The sequence below is a fragment of the Cervus elaphus genome, chromosome 1 (genome assembly GCF_910594005.1).
Source record: "Cervus elaphus chromosome 1, mCerEla1.1, whole genome shotgun sequence".
Classification (NCBI taxonomy): domain Eukaryota; kingdom Metazoa; phylum Chordata; class Mammalia; order Artiodactyla; family Cervidae; genus Cervus; species Cervus elaphus.
The window spans coordinates 57173419-57192014 of record NC_057815.1 but is presented as its reverse complement, the minus strand read 5'-3'; the positions used below and the strand labels follow the sequence as shown (position 1 = coordinate 57192014).

Genomic DNA, 18596 nt, shown 5'->3' with positions numbered 1-18596 from the left:
TCAATAATTTTTTTAACTTGTCAGAAGATGAAACTAAATGACTGTTTTAAGACTATATATAGATTATAAGGCCAGATGAAAAGAAATAAGCAATGATAGTGTGCCAAAATTTTTTTTTTAAGGCAGTAGTATTGAAACTTACTGTTAACCACTGGTTATCTAGTAGTTCCTTAGCTGTGAGTCTGTGAGCAGGGTCTACTTTCATAAGTTGTTTCAAAACACTTTTAGCTGCAAATAAAGGAAAAAATCCTACCTTATATATCTCAACTATAATTAATATCACATACTTTCCAATTTAGGATTAGGTCTATATGACACAAAGGAAACATATCAGTTATAGAATAAATATCATCAGTACATATGGCTAATATTAAATAAAGTTTAAGGCCAAAAGTGAGGTTTTATTGCCTGGATTACCTGGTTTATAGTCTTCAGTAAAAATTAGCTATTTGATCAGAAAATTTCCTCTTCAATTTTTAGTATACATTTTCTGTTTTTGTTTAAAGTTTCAACTATAAAAAATCACACTGAAGATCGCACTATTTCCACAAGTAAATAGTTTTTATTTCTACAAGTAAATTTAATGGCTACTCAGAGATTTAAAGTATCTAAATTACTGGCTGGCTTTCTTATATTATGCATATTTCCCTTAATAAATAATAACACATCTATACTTACCACAATCACTTATGGAATTCCAGATTGAATTTTTAAAATGTAGTTCTCCCTTTTTTATTAATTCAAAAAGCTTCTCTTCTGAGCTTGCCATAAAGGGTGCTTTTCCACATAATCTACAGCAAAGGTAATCATTCTCTTTAGATTCTTTTAAATATTCAAAATAAGGCTATTAAAAATTAAGTTTCCAAAAAAAAAAAATTACGTTTCCACAGGACTTGAAAGCAGTGGTGCTTCATATTTAAGGAAAGGAGAGGAAGAGGTGGGAACTTCTCTGGATGTAGAAATGGAAGCAAAGGGGTTTGGGGAGATTAGTGTTAGGCTCTTGTATTCATTGGAACTTCCACATGTGCAAAGCTCTTCCAGGTGGGAAAACACTAAGCTTAATTGGGGTTAAAATACAGAAAGGTGTGTGAGTTTAGGTGCACAGTAATAGCGGTGGATAACAGAGGAGAAACACTTCAATGTGAGCAAGGGTAAGGTTATGCCTTAAGGTACACTGGACTTAACAGAAAGATACACTGAGTCATCACAGTCTAATGAGATTACTTCTTCTAGTGACCATGGAAGAATTTTATCCATAGTAAAATGTTACACAAAGACTGGTGATGATGGTAAGAATGATCCTGGGGCCTACTGGCTCTGAGTCAAAATAAAAAATCCATTAAAATAGCCACAACTCTTCAAAAATTATATACAAAATGAAGAAAATCTGAAGGAGGAAAACCAGATGATGAATGTGACCCTTCAGTCTGGAAGGGTGAAAGCTGAGTACATGTAACAACCAACATCAGTAAAGCCATGAGTAGTGTGTATACAGTAAACATGGACTTATTGTAAATTCCATAGTACAGGATTATGAGTCTTTAGAACCTTTTAAAGGAAGTACTATGCTATACTTTACAAAGAGCACGGCAAGCCTATGCGTCAATAGGTGATCCAGTCCAAAACTGTGTGCTTAAAAGTTGCAAATATTAGCCATCATCTTTATTGTCAGTCCCAACATCTGAGGGCAATCCTGTAGACAACAACCAGATTCTCCCAATGACAACCAGACAGAAGTTGGATCTGGACTCATCACAGAGGCAACTCTAACTCTCTCTGTCTATTCTTCAGTTCTCAGGATTATATTTTTCTACTTTATTACTGAAAGAATAAAATGGCATAATTCCATTACACTTTCCAAATGCTGGTCTGTTATGTACATAAGTATAATGATTTCTAGGTCTCTTAACAGATTTTTACTGATTTTTTTAAGTTACATTTTTCTTAAATTTCTTTAAAACTCTTTCCCATGAACATTTTTTGAATAAGTTTACATTTGATAAATATTCTACATGATAATGATTATGATAATAATGATTTTTCCAGTGTGGAAGGGGAGTCATTTTCATCCCAGTAGTTTATCGAATTAGGCTGGACAACAGAGCTTTTCATTTACCAATAGGTTCTTGTTAAGCGATAAATATTAAATTGTTCCGCAAACTCTCATTTTAATACTTTCTCTTTCTCCAGCTCATTCTAATCCTTCTCTCTCTGATTCAATTTGCCTTACTATTATTTAGTTTTTAAATGCCATTCCAAAAAAAGTCAGAAAAATGGTCTTATGGGCAATTACTATTATAACAAATACAGGCCAGCAAAAGCCCAGCTCATTGAGTCTGTTAGTAACCAGTGGTATGCACATTCACCGATTTCTTAGCTGCTCCTACACTGCCTAACATTTAACTACAGCTCAAGGGCTATGTTTTAAAAATTTCAGTTTTTTCTGTTCTTTACAATTTTACTTACACAAAATGTATCTAATGGTTGGTCAATCAGCAGCACATGAAATTTTATGACAGCAATTTTCTGCACATTCAGAAAAGAGAATCCAAGACATGAAAAATGCCTCTTAAGGCCTTCTGATTATTTTCTGTGTCACAGGAATCAAAACAGCAAAAGATGGTGCCCATAAAGAGCATTTATATTAATTTCACCTTGAGAAAGTATGCTATCATTGTTCAATTAAGTAGCAATGAATCAGGGGCAACTGATAAACAAGAAACCCCTCCCTGCCCCTGGAGAAGGTAATATGTTTGTGCCCTTGGTGAAGGAAATGATCTGTAAGACCACTGGGCTCAGATAGATTAATGAACAGGCACTGATTAGCTAAGTAAGAGTCTATTGTAAAGGAAAAAAAGATGTCTTTATTATGATATGCAGTCACGCTTAGAAGCAGAAAAATTAAAATTACATCTTTAAGTAGGAGGAAAAAATTTAAGACGTGTAATACACTAAGTTCAAATCAAGAAGGCAGCAAACACCTCGATTGGTATAATAATACATTACATACATATGTTATGTCTGACTTGTGTTGTCTAGAAGTCATGAGAGTATAAAACACTAATTTTAAATAGCTATATTTTAATTTAAAACTAAGGCTCAGAGTTTTAATATAATCCTAAGCAGAACAAAACAATGATCAAAAATTTTGTGAATACATTTACACTTTATGCAGTCTAAGCAGTGATGTGTTGAGTATCTGAGTTACAGCTACAATCACAACATCCAATTTCTACTGCCTGTGTATTTCATTTCACAGGACTGTGAAAATGTAACTACTGTGATGTCAATATTTAGAAACGATCTGGAAGAGGTAGTGCACAGTGAAATCTTCAATATGACCATAAAACTAATGTTGCATCAACACAAAAGTGCTCATACTCACCAAGAAGCAGAACAATGACCACTAACTTTTCAGAACACTCTCAGACAATTCACTTTAATTCAATATAAAACACACATATTGAGCACTGACTACATGTCTACTATGGTGCCAGATACTAGGGATGAAAGATGAATCAGATCTCTGTCCTTCATGGAATTTAGAGCAAGAAAAACAGAGACAATACATATAATACAATAATTGCATTACATTATAATATAGCTTTTAGAAGTGTAATGAGAACACATAAAAGTGAAAAGTTAATTCTATCAAACTTAAACATGTGCAAACTTGCCTGATTATCATCATCTTGTTTTTCTTTCAATGTTACTGTTTTGCATGCACCTTTGTATTAATATGCTGCCTTAAATCCCACGGAGTAAGGGAAAGTATATTATACATAATGAACATACTAACTCTGCTTGGGCAGAGTAGGACTCAGGGAAATAGAAGTTGCTAATGTATGAGCTGGACACACCCAGGAAAGAGGTTAGTAGAGAAGAAAAATGAACACTGAGGCAGAATGAATTACATGAGCAAAGACCCAGAGGCATGAAACACAGGGCACCTAAGTCATAAGGAGCAGCCTCGAGAGGACACGAGAACAGGCTAAGTGCATGGGAACACACATGCAGACCAAGACTGGAAAGGCATGCTGGAGCCAGGCTGTGAAAGCTTTGCATCATGCCATGTGGGGATGTGCTGACAGTTTTCTATAGCAAGGGAGAATCAACAGAGGCTGTTAGTCAGGAAAGCAGTATAACCAGATTTGTGATTTAGAAAGACAACCCTGACAACTATGTGAAGGATGAACCAGAAGAAGGAGAACTGACAAAAAGACACTATAATCTTCTAGAAAGGGATCATAAGGAGAAACGAAACAAGTGAAGAGAAACTGAATAATATGTGAGGACGCCTCAAAGGAAAAATACAGGCCATGGGGTCTGACTGAATCTTGGGAGCGAGACAAAAGAGAGAACAAGAAAGACCAATGTTTTCAGTAGCATGAAGAGAATTAGGAACCACAGAATACTCCCTGGACCCTGGACTGAACATTCATCTGGTTACTGCCTGCTGCTTGCACATCCCTGTCCACGGGGGAGCCCTAGTGCCAGGGCCAGGACCTTCCCTCTACCTGATGCTCTATAAGTGAATGTACCTGACACTCTATAAGTGAATCTCAAGAAAAGACAAACAAGCTTTTGGTTTGTAGCAAAGGATCAGAGAGGTGTTGAGGCAAGTTTTTCACTTTGCTCAGATCATACAGTGCATTGCAGCATTTATAGATCAATGAAAAGCAAAGTTGAAACTTACAATTTGATTGTATTAAAAAAAAATACCTAATAGATGGACCTGACAATGAATAAGTCAGCTTTTAGAATAACTTCCCAGTTGTTTCTTCAGTTGCTTTCTTGACATTATACTATTTAGCTTTAAATTAAAATCTATGTAATTCCACTGTTAGGGAACATCCATTCATTTTAAATTGTACATTTAGCAGGCTACTTACAAAATGTACATTATGACACCTATGCTCCAAATGTCACACTGCTGGCTATAGTCGTGGGCATTGATAACTTCAGGGGCTGCCAAACAAGCAGAAATAAAATAATATTAATAATACAATAAATGACTTTTAAATGCTTAAATACAAAGCATGAATGTGCTGATGTGATGTAATTTATTCCCCCATAGGGAAAAAGAGAACCAACAGCAGATGTTAAATGAATAATGTACAGGTCTTAACAATTGATGTCGCTGTATCCTCCCTCCTGTCATTTAGCTTCTAATGGAACAATGGCACACACTGTACAGCTAAATGTACTACTTTTCATCTCTTTCAAATTGTTAAGAAATGATCTTGCAAAGATCCTAGAGTTATAGAAGGCAACAATATCTCAGTCTTGGCCAAAAATAGTATTGAAAACATGCCTTAAGTAGACACAATTTAAAGCAAACCCAAAACATGGAAATCTGGATTTACAGAGAAACTAAGATAAATGGTTATAAATCACTTCGGCAAAATAACAGTAGTGATAGTAACTTCATAGCACTCCTATGACAGTATGAATTATCTTCCACATTTTCTAAATGAGAAAACTAAGACAAAGAGAGAGCTCCTATAATATAACTCAATCAAAGAGCCAATTAGTTACACGGGAGGCCTAGGTTCCATGTATTTCTGACTCCTCAACTCTGTGCTTCTGACTTACAATGTGCCCATGATTGTTGTTATTGTTGTTTAGTTGCTCAGTGATGTCTGTCTCTTTTGTGACCCCATGGACTGTAGCCCACCAGGCTTCTCTGACCATAGGATTTCCCAGGCAGAACACTGGAGTGGGTTGCCATTTCCTTCTCCAGGGGATTTTCCTGACCCAGAGATCGAACTCAAGTCTCCTGTATTACAGGTGGTTTCTTTACTTCTAAACCACCTGGGAAGCCCTATGAAAGGATGTTGCATGTTGTCAAACACTTTCTCTGCATCTATTGAGATGATAGGGTTCTTTTAAGCAACCTTCACAAAGTAGAACTTTATTTTGAGGTAGCACATCTTTTAATGACTCAGTTCAGCTCAGTCGCTCAGTCGTGTCCGACTCTTTGCGACCCCATGAACCGCAGCATGCCAGGTCTCTCTGTCTATCACCAACTCCCGGAGTCCACCCAAACCCATGTCCATTGAGTCGGTGATGCCATCCAGCCATCTCATCCTCTGTCATCCCCTTCTCCTCCTGCCCCCAATCCCTCCCAGCATCAGGGTCTTTTCCAATGAGTCAGCTCTTTGCATCAGGTGGCCAAAGTATTGGAGTTTCAGCTTCAACATCAGTCCTTCCAATGAACACCCAGGACTGATCTGCTCTAGGATGGACTGGTTGGATCTCCTTGTAGTCCAAGGGACTCTCAAGAGTCTTCTCCAACACCACAGTTCAAAAGCATCAATTCTTCGGTGCTCAGCTTTCTTTATAGTCCAACTCTCACATCCATACATAACTACTGGAAAAACCATAGCCTTGACCTTTGTTGACAAAGTAATGTCTCTGCTTTTTAAAACGCTGTCTAGATTGGTCATAACTTTCCTTCCAATGAGTAAGTAAGCATCTTTTAATTTCATGGCTGCAATCACCATCTATAGTGATTTTGGAGCCCAGAAAAATAAAGTCAGCCACTGTTTCCACTGTTTCCCCATCTATTTCCCATGAGGTCATGGGACCGAATGCCATGATCTTAGTTTTCTGAATGTTGAGCTTTAAGCCAATTTTTTTCACTCTCCTCTCTTTCATCAAGAGGCTCTTTAGTTCTTCACTTTCTGCCATAAGGGTGGTGTCATCTGTATATCTGAAGTTAATGATATTTCTCCCGGCAATCTTGATTCCAGCTTGTGCTTCCTCCAGCCCAGCATTTCTCATGATGTACTCTGCATAAAAGTTAAATAAGCAGGGTGACAATATACAGCCTTGACATACTCCTTTTCCTATCTGGAACCAGTCTGTTGTTCCATGTCCAGCTCTAACTGTTGCTTCCTGACCTGCATATAGGTTTCTCAAGAGGCAGGTCAGGTGGTCTGGTATTCCCATCTCTTGAAGAATTTCCCACAGTTTGTTGTGATCCACACAGTCAAAGGCTTTGGCATAGTCAATAAAGCAGAAATAGATGTTTTTCTGGAACTCTCTTGCTTTTACGATGATCCAGCAGAAGTTGACAATTTGATCTCTGGTTCCTCTCCCTTTCCTAAAACCAGCTTGAACATCTGGAAGTTCATGGTTCACGTATTGCTGAAGCCTGACGTGGAGAATTTTAAGCATCCCTTTACTAGCGTGTGAGATGAGTACAATTGTGTGGTAGTTTGAGCATTCTTTGGCATTGCCTTTCTTTGGGACTGGAATGAAAACGGACCTTTCCCAGTCCTGTGGCCACTGCTGAGTTTTCCAAATTTGCTGGCATATTGAGTGCAGCACTTTCACAGCATCATCTTTCAGGATTTGAAATAGCTCAACTGGAATTCCATCACCTCCACTAGCTTTGTTCAAAGTGATGCTTCTTAAGGCCCACTTGACTTCACGTTCCAGGATGTCTGGCTCTAGGTGAGTGATCACAGCATCATGATTATCTGGGTTGTGAAGATCTTTTAATGATTAGATTTTTAAATAACGGCTGGGTTTTTAAAAAGTTGAATATGCTATTCCAGGAATATGTCTATTACATCTCTACAGTTAGGGAGCACCCCGAAGGGCCAACAGTAAATTAATACGGAGCTTCACTCCCACATTGTTTAAGGGTCAACTGTGTGCATTTGAATAGAAATTTAAAATTTACAAAGTGCTTTTGCATCAATGATGCTATTCGTATAAATTATGTTAAGAATCATGTGAGATGGGTATACAGGCATTTGACTCACTTTGCCAGTGAGGAAATTAAGGTCCAGATACACATATTAAGTGACTCACCTAAAGTAACACAGTTACAGAGCATCTCCCATGTAAAAGGTGTTTTTACTTTAGAAAACAGTTTCAATCACCCCTCCCAACACACACACACACACATACACACACACACACACAGTGTGTCTGTAGCCAGTAAAAGCAAATGAAATTTCATTTCCTCTACCTATTTTAAAGGAACTAAAAAGCAACAAAAAAGGAGCTGAAATGTAAACAGAAGAAAGAATGAGAAAAGACTCAACTATAGATAATTAACATACTGAGTAATTTGTCTTCAAATCACTGAAAATTAACTAATTAATATTTTCCTTTAAGCAATTACTTTATTCTTTAACCCTTCTTAAACTTTTAAAATACTGAATCATAAACATTCAAGTTGCTCTATGGCCATGTGTCTATGACAAGGGCCAATTCCATGATCTGATTCCCTGACAGATTTACACGTAGGTGTACCACACAATGGGGGCCTGGAATTCAGAGCCCTCACTGTTTCAGAGTCATCTTAATTACCAGGGGCTTTTCTACGTGCACTGTCATCACAGCTCTCACAGGGAGGCAGAGGCCAGAGCAACTGTGCCAAAGAGCCATTTAGGAAGTCAGCAAAGCCCCACAAACCATCTGGCTTCCCTCTTGTTCTCTCACTTGTTATCAGTGTAGACAACTAATAAGCAGGCATAAAACTCAGGATGCTTGGATATATTTTCCCCATGTAACTACAGACCAGATGTCTTTTGCCAACAGGAGGATATGAACAGAATCTAAAGTAGCCTCTTCCCAAATAAGACAAAACAACTTAGAAACTTCATGCGTCAAATAGACAAACAATGAACCAGGCATACTCCTCAGGAATAAAAATGAATAAACTACTGATATAACAACACAGCTAAGTCTCAAAATCATTACATGGAACAGAAGAAGACAGACACAAAAGAATATATACTTAAGATTCAATTTGTATAAATTTTAGACAAGCAAAACTAATCTAAGGCAATGGAACTCCTCAGTGGTTGCTAAGGTTTGGGTGGGGGATTGACTGAGAGGGACACAAAGGAAATTTCTGGGGTGATGGAAATATTCTGTATCTTCACTGAGGTGGTAATTGTACAAGTATATATATTTGTCAAAACTCATTACACTTTACACTTAAAATCTGTGTATTTTATTATACACAAATTATGTTTCCATAAAGAATATTTTTAAGAAATCTACTAAAAGTACAAAAAGAATCTACTAAAGCCCTACATTAGTGAATGACTTTAATAACTCTCTTAGAAATCAACAGAGGAAGCAAGCAAAATTAATAATATGGACTGGTGGCTGAGATGAGAGAACTGAAGACTATGAGCTCATCGCCTCCCATGAACAGACCAAAAATACTACTTACAGAGCAACTATCTATAGGAATGACCTGAAAACTAGCAGAAAAGAATTTTCCACAATTAAGACACAAAGTAGGAAGTACAAGAATATGGGAAGGAGGGAAGGAGACATCCTACAGTTAGAACCTACATTTCCAGGTCAGTGAAACACAAACAGGAGGAATGTCACAATCTCAGAAGTCCTCGCCAAGGGGTGAGGACTCTTAGTCCCACACCAGGCTCCCCAGTCTAGGGGTTCTGCACCAGGAATATAAGCCCCCAGAACATCTGGCTTTGACAACCAGCAAGGCTTATATCTAGGAGAGTTGGAGTGCTAGAGGAAACAACAGACTTTGCTCTTCAAGGGTGCACACAATATCTCACTCTCTGAAACCTAGCTAAGAGGCAGGAATTTGAAAAACAGGTCAGACCCAATTGCTGATCTTGGAAAACCTCCCAGGGAGGGAGGAAGCAGCTAGGACTCCCCCAGGGGACTGGCAGCAGCCATTGTGGGGAGTTCATTCTATCCCATGGACACTGGTGCTGGTAAGCACCATTTTGGTTTCCTCCCTCTAGCTTATTAGTGCTGGGACCTGCCACACCCACCAGCAGGCACAAACCAGCTCCATGCCCCCTGGTAGACAGTTGCCAAGACCTGGCCCACCCACCAGCAAACTAGCACTCCCCTTTACCATGCAGCCATGTAGGCACCAAGTCCTGTACAACAGCAGGCCAACAGCAGGTGTACGCACGGCTTACACAGGCCATGCAGTTAACCCTGCAGTAAGCCTACCTCACCTTCTAGCAAGCCCAGAGTCACTGTATGTGGCATAGCCTCAAAGCCAACCAGGTTGGGGGCCAGTCGCATCTACCAGTGTGTCCACAGTAGTCAGCCCCACCAAAAAAGGGTGCATGCAGCCTGCACAGGGGACACCCCTAGAACATACAACTCCAGTGATCAGAAGGGAGCACGCTGGTGGTCCCCACAGGACATTGCCTACATAAGGCACCATTTCTCCAAGATCAGAAGATATAACCAACATACCTAAAACAAAGAAATTAGACACAGAGAATTGGGCAAAATGAAAAGAAAAGAAACTGCAAAAGCACAAACACATGAAGTCTAAATAACATATGACTAAACAACCAATGGGCCACTGAAGAAGTGAAAGAGGAAATCGAAAATACCTAAAGAGAAATAAAAATGGAAACACAATGATCTACAATCTACGGGACATAGCAAAAGTAGTTCTAATAGAGAAGATTATAGAGATACAAGCCTTACCTCAGGAAACAAGAAAAACTTCAGATAAACAATCTAACCTTACATCTAAAGGAACTAGAAAAAGAAGAACAAAGAAAACCTGAAATTAATAGAAGGAAAGAGAGAAAAAAGATTAGATCAGAAATAAAAGAGATAGAGACTCAAAAGATACTGAAAAGATCACTGAAAGAGACAGACTTAGAGCTAAGAGCTAGTTCTTTAAAAAGATAAGCAAAACTGATAAACCTTTAGCAAGACTCATTAAGAAAAAAGACATAAAATCAGAATGAAACAGAAATTAAAACCAATACCACAGAAATACAATGGATCATAAGAGATTACTATGAACAATTATACACTAATGAAATGGACAATTTAGAGGGAACAGATAAATTTCTTGAAATACACAATCTCCTAAGACTGAATCAGGAAAAAATAGAAACAGATCAATTAGCAGTGATAAAACTGGATCAGTAACTTAAAAATTCCCAAAAAACAAAAGTCCAATACCAGAGAGCTCCACAGGTAAATTCTAAAAAGCATTTAAGAAAAGTTAACACCTATCCTTATCAAACTATTCCAAAAAGCTAAAGAGAAAGGAATACTTCCTAACTCATTTTACAATGCCAGCATCAGCCTGCTATCAAAACTAGATAAAGATACCACAAAAAAAAAAAAAAGAAAATTATAAGCCAATATCACTGATGAACATAGATGTAAAAAACTTCAAAAAAATCTCAGCAAACTAAATTCAACAGTATATTAAAAGAATCATATACCACGATTAAGTAGAATTTAGTCCAGTAACTCAAGGATAGATCAATATCTTCAAATCAATCAATGTGATACACCACATTAACAAATGAAGGGTAAAAATCATACGATCATCCCTATAGATGCAGAAAAAGCTTTTGACAAAATCTGACACGCATTTATGACAAAAACTCTCCAGAAAGTTGGTATAGAGGGAACATACCTCAACATAATAAAGGCCATATGACAAACCCACAGTGAACATCATACTCAGTGGTAAAGAACCAAAAGCATTTATCTGTTCCTTCTACATGGTTAAAAATTCTTATCCTCTAAGAGCAGGAACAAGATAAGGACATCTACTCTTTTCACTTGTATTCAACAAAGTAGTGGAAGTCCTAGCCATAGCAATTAGATAAGATAAAGTAAAAAGAATCCAAACTGGAAAGGAAGAAGTAAAACTGTCACTGTTTGCAGATGACATGATATTATATACAGAAAATCCTAAAGATGCCACCAGAGAACTATTAGAATAAATGAATACAGTAAAATTGCAAGATATAGAATATGCAGATATTTATTCTATATACTAACAACAAATTATCAGAAAAAATTAAGAAAACAATCGTACATATAGATCAATGGAACAGAACAGAGAGCCCAGAAATAAACCTACACACCTATGGTCAATTAACCTTCAACAAAGTGGGCAAGAACACACAATAAAAAAAAGGCAATCTCTTCAATAAGTGGTGCTGGGAAAGTTGGACAGTCACATGCAAATCAATGAATTTATAACACATCTTCACACCATACAAAAAAACAAACTCAAAATGGCTTAAAGTCTGGAATATAAGACACGACACCATAAAATTCCTAGAAGAGAACATAAGCAAAACATTCTCTAACATAAATCATACCAATGTGTTCTTAGGTCAATTTCCCAAGGCAATAGAAACAAAAGGAAAAATAAACATTTGAGATCTACTCAAACTTAAAAGTTCCCATACAGCAACAAAATGAAAAGATAACCTACAGACTGGGAGGAAAAAACTGAAGACAACACAAACAAATGGAAAGATAAATTTTGCTAATGGGCTTGAAGAATTAAAATTATTTAAATGACCATACATATCAACTATATTTCAATAAAATTAATAAAGTGAAAAGTTTGAATCACAAAAACATCATGTTTGGTTTTATAAACACACACATACATACACTTTTATGCTTGACAAACCAGGAGTATATAGTTGTCCCTCAGTTTCTGTCGTGGATTGGTTTCAGGATTCAGCCCCTAACCCTTTAGCCCCCAGGCCTGTCAGAAACCAAAATTCATGGATGTGTAATTCCCTTATATAAATTGGTTTAATATTTGAATTTAACCTGCCCATATTGTCCATAGACTTTAAATCATCTCTAGATTAACACATAATACCTAACACAATATAAATGCTATGTAAATAGTTGCCACTGTGTAGTAAATTCAAGTTTTGCTTTTTAGAACTTTCTGGAAATTTTTTCCTCAAACACTTGGGTCATTGATTAGTTGAATCTGCAGGTGTAGAACCCACAGATATGGAGGGCTGAGGGTACATACTTTCAAAATATCCAAAGTAATGTTTGCAAAAATGATTCTTGTGTTCAACCACAGAGAAAATTTCTAAAAGTTGAAATCTTTTAACTCACAATTACCTAGTAAAATGAAGAAAATCAGATAGAAAACCAAAAGGCTAGATAAATTAACACAGAATCATATGAGTATCAGATACATCCCACAGAAAATTCTAAAAGCACTTCAAAGTAATTTTTGGATTAAAGAAGACGACTAAAATCATAGACTGTTAAGAAATTAATAACATTTAGAACACTGTATAAGAAAAGAAACTGTTAAAGGAGTACTCAGAGGAAACTATACAGCCTTAAATGCATTTATTAGAAAATAAGAAGACTGAAAATAAATAAACATTTAATTTAGGAAGTTTAAAAATAAACCAAAAGTAAGGAGAAAGAAGGAATTAAGAAAAATAAAAGCAGAAATCAATGAAAATCAAATAACACTAGACTTAAGCTGGAGTTTTGAAAGTTCAATAAATAGTCCTGCCACTAATAAATTTGATTAAGAAAAAATGGTTAGTATTATTACAAGAACTAAAATTGAGCACTAAGTGTCAGGTATTGTGCTGAGCACTTTACACTTAATTCTATATCAACTTGATAAAAAGATATTATTATTACCAACCTAAAATACATCTTCTCCCCTTTCCTGTTTTATTTTTCTTCCTTAGCACTTCTCGCTCACATACCAGATATTTTTTTTAATTTTTCTTATTAATGTTTGCACCAACACAACATTTTCTTGTTTTGTTCACTGTTACATTTCCAACACCTAGAACAGTGTCTGACACAAAATAGATCCTTCATTTTTTTTTTATAGAGGGTGGCATAACCCCTATTATACAAAAGTAGAAACCATGACAAAGTTGTTTGTACAGGGCTAACTGGAAAGCAAGTGGCAGAGCCAGAGTCCCAAGTTAGCCAGTGATGTCAGAGGCCATACTGCTAATATTAAATTATATTATATTGTCTTCTTAATAAATATTAAGAATTAATATGGAGCTAAAACCACAGATCTAAGAATTACAAGTGAATATAATATACATCTTTATACCAATAAAATTTAAAATTGCAATGTAATGAACAATTTTCTGAAAAATATAAATTATCAGAATGATTCAAGATGTGAAAAACTTAAATAACCTAATATAAATTGAAAATAATAGGGACTTCCCTGGTGGTTTAGTGGTTAGGAAGTCACCTGCCAATGCAGTGGATGCAAGTTTGATTCTTGGTCTGGGAAGATCCCACAGGCCGTGGAGCAACTAGGCTCACAAGCTGAGTGCCTGGAGCCCATGCTCTGCAACAAGAGAAGCCCATACACTGCAACAAAGAGTAACCCCTGCTTGCCGGGACTAGAGAAAGTTTGTGTGCAGCAACAAAGAACCAGAACAGCCAAAATAAGTAAATAAACAAAAACTTTAAAAAAGAAAATAATAGAAATTTTACCTCCACCAGGTACCAGGACCAAAAAATTTTAAGGGGAAATCTCATCAAATAATGAATAGGTAATTTCTATTACTTAAACGGTTCATGAACATGCAAAAAATGAAAATATTTTATTTTTAAAATGAGGATAGTATAATCCTAACATCAAAAACCATAAGGGCAGCAGGAAAGAAAGCTACACTCAAAGTTCTGAACGAAAGTGGTAACAAACTGAATTATTTATTGTTGTTCAGTTGCTTAGTCGTGTCCAACTCTTTGCAACCCCAAGGACTGCAGCACACCAGGCTTCCCTGTCCTTCACTATCTCCCTGAATTTGTTCAAACTCATGTCCACTGAGTTGATGACACCATCCAACCATCTCATCCTCTGTCACTTCCTTCCTCTTCTGCCCTCAATCTTTCCCAGCATCAGGATCTTTGCCAATGAGTTGCCTGTTCTTATCAGGTGGCCAAAGTATGGAGCTTCAGCTTAAGCATCAGTCCCTCCAATGAATATTCAGGACTGATTTCCTTTAGGATGGACTGGTTGGATCTCCTTGAAATCCAAGGGACTCTCAAGAGTCTTCTCCAACACCACTGTTCTAAAGCATCAATTCTTTGACACTCAGCTTTCTTTATGGTCCAGCTCTCACATCCATACATGACTACTGGAAAAACCATAGCTTTGACTACACGGACCTTTGTCGGTAAAGTAATACCTGTTTTTTAATATGCTGACTAGATTTGTCATAGCTTTTCTCCCAAGGAGCAAGCGTCTTTTAATTTCATGGCTGCAGTCACATCTGCAGTGATTTTGGAGCTCAAGAAAAAAAAGTCAGTTACCATTTCTATTGCTTCCCCATCTATTTGCCATGAAGTGATGGGACCAGACGCCACAATCTTCGTTTTTTGAATGTTGAGTTTTAAACCAGGTTTTTCACTCTCCTCTTTCACTTTCATCAAGAGACTCTTCAGTTCCTCTTCACCTTCTGCCATAAGGGTGGTGCATCTGAATATCTGAGGTTATTGATATTTCTCCCAGCAATCTTAACTCCAGCTTGAGCTCCATCCAGCCTGGCATTTCGCATGATGTACTCCGCATTTACGTTAAATAAGCAAGATGACAATATACAGTGCTGATGTACTCCTTTCCTGATTTTGAACCGTCTGTTCAAAACAACCGTCTGTTGTTTCATGTCCAGTTCTAACTATTGCTTCTTGACCTGCATACAGATTTATCAGGAGGCAAGTAAGGCTGTCTGGTATTCCCATCTTTTTAAGAATTTTCCACAGTTTGTTGTGATCCACACTGTTATGATCAAACTGAATATAGCAGTATATCAAACCAAGTGAGGTTTAATCCAAAAGTACAAGGATGGTTCAACATTTTAGAAAACCTATTAATGCAATTATTTCTTTAATAAATTTTAAAAGTATATGATCATCTCAATTGGTACAGACTTGAATAGACATTTCATCTATGTCTGTTCTAAGATATAAGAATGACTAATAAGTATATGAAAAGATGTTCAACATCATTGGTCATTAAGGTAATGAAAATTAAAAATCACAATGAGATACTACTCCCTACCCATTAGAATGGCTATACTTACAAAGATAAGTAATATAAAGAGTTAGAAAGGATGTGAAGAAACTGGAACTCTCACACATTGCTAGTGGGAAGGTAAAATCTTATAGCTACTTTGGAAAATTGTTTGGTAGTTTCTTAAAAAGTATAAATATAAATAATATGTGATTCAGCAATTTCACTTCTCTGTAGCTACCCAGGGAAAATGAAACCATATGCCCACATAAAAACTTGAACATGAATGTCCATAAGCAGGATTATTCATAATAGCTCCAAACTGGAAACAATCTACATGTGCATCAACTAATAAATAGATAAACAAAGTGTTGCATATATATACAATGAACAACTGTTTACTAATAAAATGGAACAGACTACACATATGTGCTGCAACAGGGATGTACCTCAAAAACATCATGCTAAGGGAAAAAAACCAGGTGTATAAGCCTAGATATTGTATGATTCCATTTATATGAAATATCCAGAAACAGAAAATCTAGAGAGACAAAGATCAGTCGTTACCTGGGGTTGGGATGGGAATGAGATTGAGAGTAAATGGGCATGAGGCAACTGCTGGGGGTAGAATTGCTTAAATTGGATTGTGGTGGTGCTGTAAAACTCTGCGAATGTATGAAAAATCACTGAATGGTACATTTTTTTTTGGTATCTAAATTATATTTTAAGAATGCTGTTAAAAATCACATTTACAAAAATGAGAAAACTGCTGGTTTATGAAATATGTTTAATCAGGACTCTATGAAAATCTACTGGATGGCAATGAAATTGGATAAAAAATGGAAAGAAGCAAAACACATGCATTATTTTAGCATGAATTAACAAAATGATAATTAGGTTTGGTGTATGATTACCTAAGAGACATAAGCAGTTATAAGAAGAGCCCAGAGGAATGATGAACACTATAATCTCCAAAGATAAGAACTATGAAAAATTTGTGACAACAACTAAAATACTTTCACTTTCAAGAAAAGAAAAGGTAGCTTGATCAGGGCCATAAGTCATGATGCAAAATCAAACTGCTCAAATTTTAATCCACACAAGTTGTTCTACTTTTTTCTATAGGAAAAAAAAATCACTTAAAGCCTATTAACTTACCCATATAGATGGGCGTCCCACATGTGGTTTGCAGCATGGCCTCACTCCTTCCGTGCTTCTTCACTGCTAGGCCAAAATCAGTCACCTGCAAGAAGAAATTCACATAGTCACCAGTTTTCCAGACCCAAAGTTCACACATTCTGCCAACAGAATTTTCACTACACTGTATTGCATTTAATTCAGGAATTTGTGAGGATAGAGGGGCTTTCCCTGTATTACTAATAAGGACCTTGCTTCCCCTCCCCACCTGCCCCTCCTTGTGAAAAAGAAACCTGGTCAAGAGAAACTTAGTTTTTCAAATTTTGAGAAAACACCCATAATGTTGATTATTCACTCCTTCTAATTTAAGCTCACCAGTTCAACATAGGGAGCTGCTCTTCCAAGAAGGCATTTAACATTTTTTAAAATAAAAAGTTATCTTTATCAAGTTATTTCATTGTAAAATACATTCTGGCCTTAGTAAGTTTATTATCTATTTTTCTGATGCTCAAGCTATGTTTCAGTTTAAAGCACTGTTATAAATGCAAATCATTATTCTTGCCAGCACTCACAGAAACTCCTCCTTTTTATAATTATTTATAAAACATTTTCTCTAGTCAATGTTATCTTTTCTTTACTATTATTTCCTCTGTGTTTCTAGAGTATACTAATTTAAAAACTTATTACACTATTAAAAACTACGAGAAGCAAATTAACAGGAAAAAAAATACACAATATAACTACAAATACACTGGAGGCCTACTGCTGCAACTGCAGGCTTTCTGCTCAGGTCTAAATCTTGGTCATTAAACATTTGGTTATTAAATATTCAGTGTGTGCCCTTGGTATTGTCTCCCAAGTTGGAACAGCCTTGGGCTGAAAGCAGAAAAAACAGGCACATTTACTGATCACACAACCAAAGATAAGATTGTGGTCCACAGACACTGAATGTAAAGTTTTCAGTACCTTATGGAGTAGGAAAATGTTCCTATCAACAATGTGATATCACTATTTCTCTAAAGAGATTAATAAATTTCTCCAGGAGTGTTCACGATGACACTACTTGGAGCATCATGATACATTATCTTTCTCTGTAGAAAATGTATACAGGTATCAAATATATAAAAGTTCTCATGGCCCAATTCAGTTCTTCGGAGGGCATTTATTCCTTCATGCACCAAATATTAATTGAGCGCATACTATATTTCAGGTATTATTCCAGGTACCAACAGCGAATAAGACACACAAAATTCCTGCCTTCATAGAGCTTATAATGGAAATATCTAAGAATATTTGAGTATAACAACAATACTGTTAATCCTATTTATGTTATAAACGCAACAGAGCAAGTTATTCAAAGACAACATTTTATTCCCAAATTAACACATTCATATATTTTGAAAGCAACCACTTTTAAAATACTAAGTAATAAATAATGTATCCGATCATTTATTTGACATTAAAGAACATTTAATTTGAATAAAGTCTTCAAGAATAAATACTTGGCATACTAACTGTGCTTAGGACATAAATATTAATACCCAAGAAATTTTTAAATGAGAAATACAGACTTTAGCATTAATTTAGTATCAAAGGCACAGCCAAGGTGTACTTTTTCTCTAAATCTGTAACACATTTACATCAAATTACCAGGCATAATTTTGAAATTAATTAGAAC

The 18596-nt window shown here is 36.2% G+C and overlaps 1 protein-coding gene across 6 annotated transcripts in view; it reads right to left on the bottom strand.

Annotated features, from left to right (window-relative positions):
- STK33 (serine/threonine kinase 33) overlaps nt 1-18596 on the bottom strand; it is a 187494-nt gene that overhangs the window by 40020 nt on the left and 128878 nt on the right. For all 6 annotated transcript variants that reach the window (XM_043903854.1, XM_043903818.1, XM_043903845.1 and 3 more), the window contains 4 exons: nt 16940-17024; nt 4893-4968; nt 679-791; nt 143-228 (listed from right to left, as the gene is read on the bottom strand). In XM_043903854.1, the coding sequence (XP_043759789.1) occupies nt 143-228; nt 679-791; nt 4893-4968; nt 16940-17024 (360 nt within the window). The remainder of the gene's footprint in view (nt 1-142; nt 229-678; nt 792-4892; nt 4969-16939; nt 17025-18596) is intronic.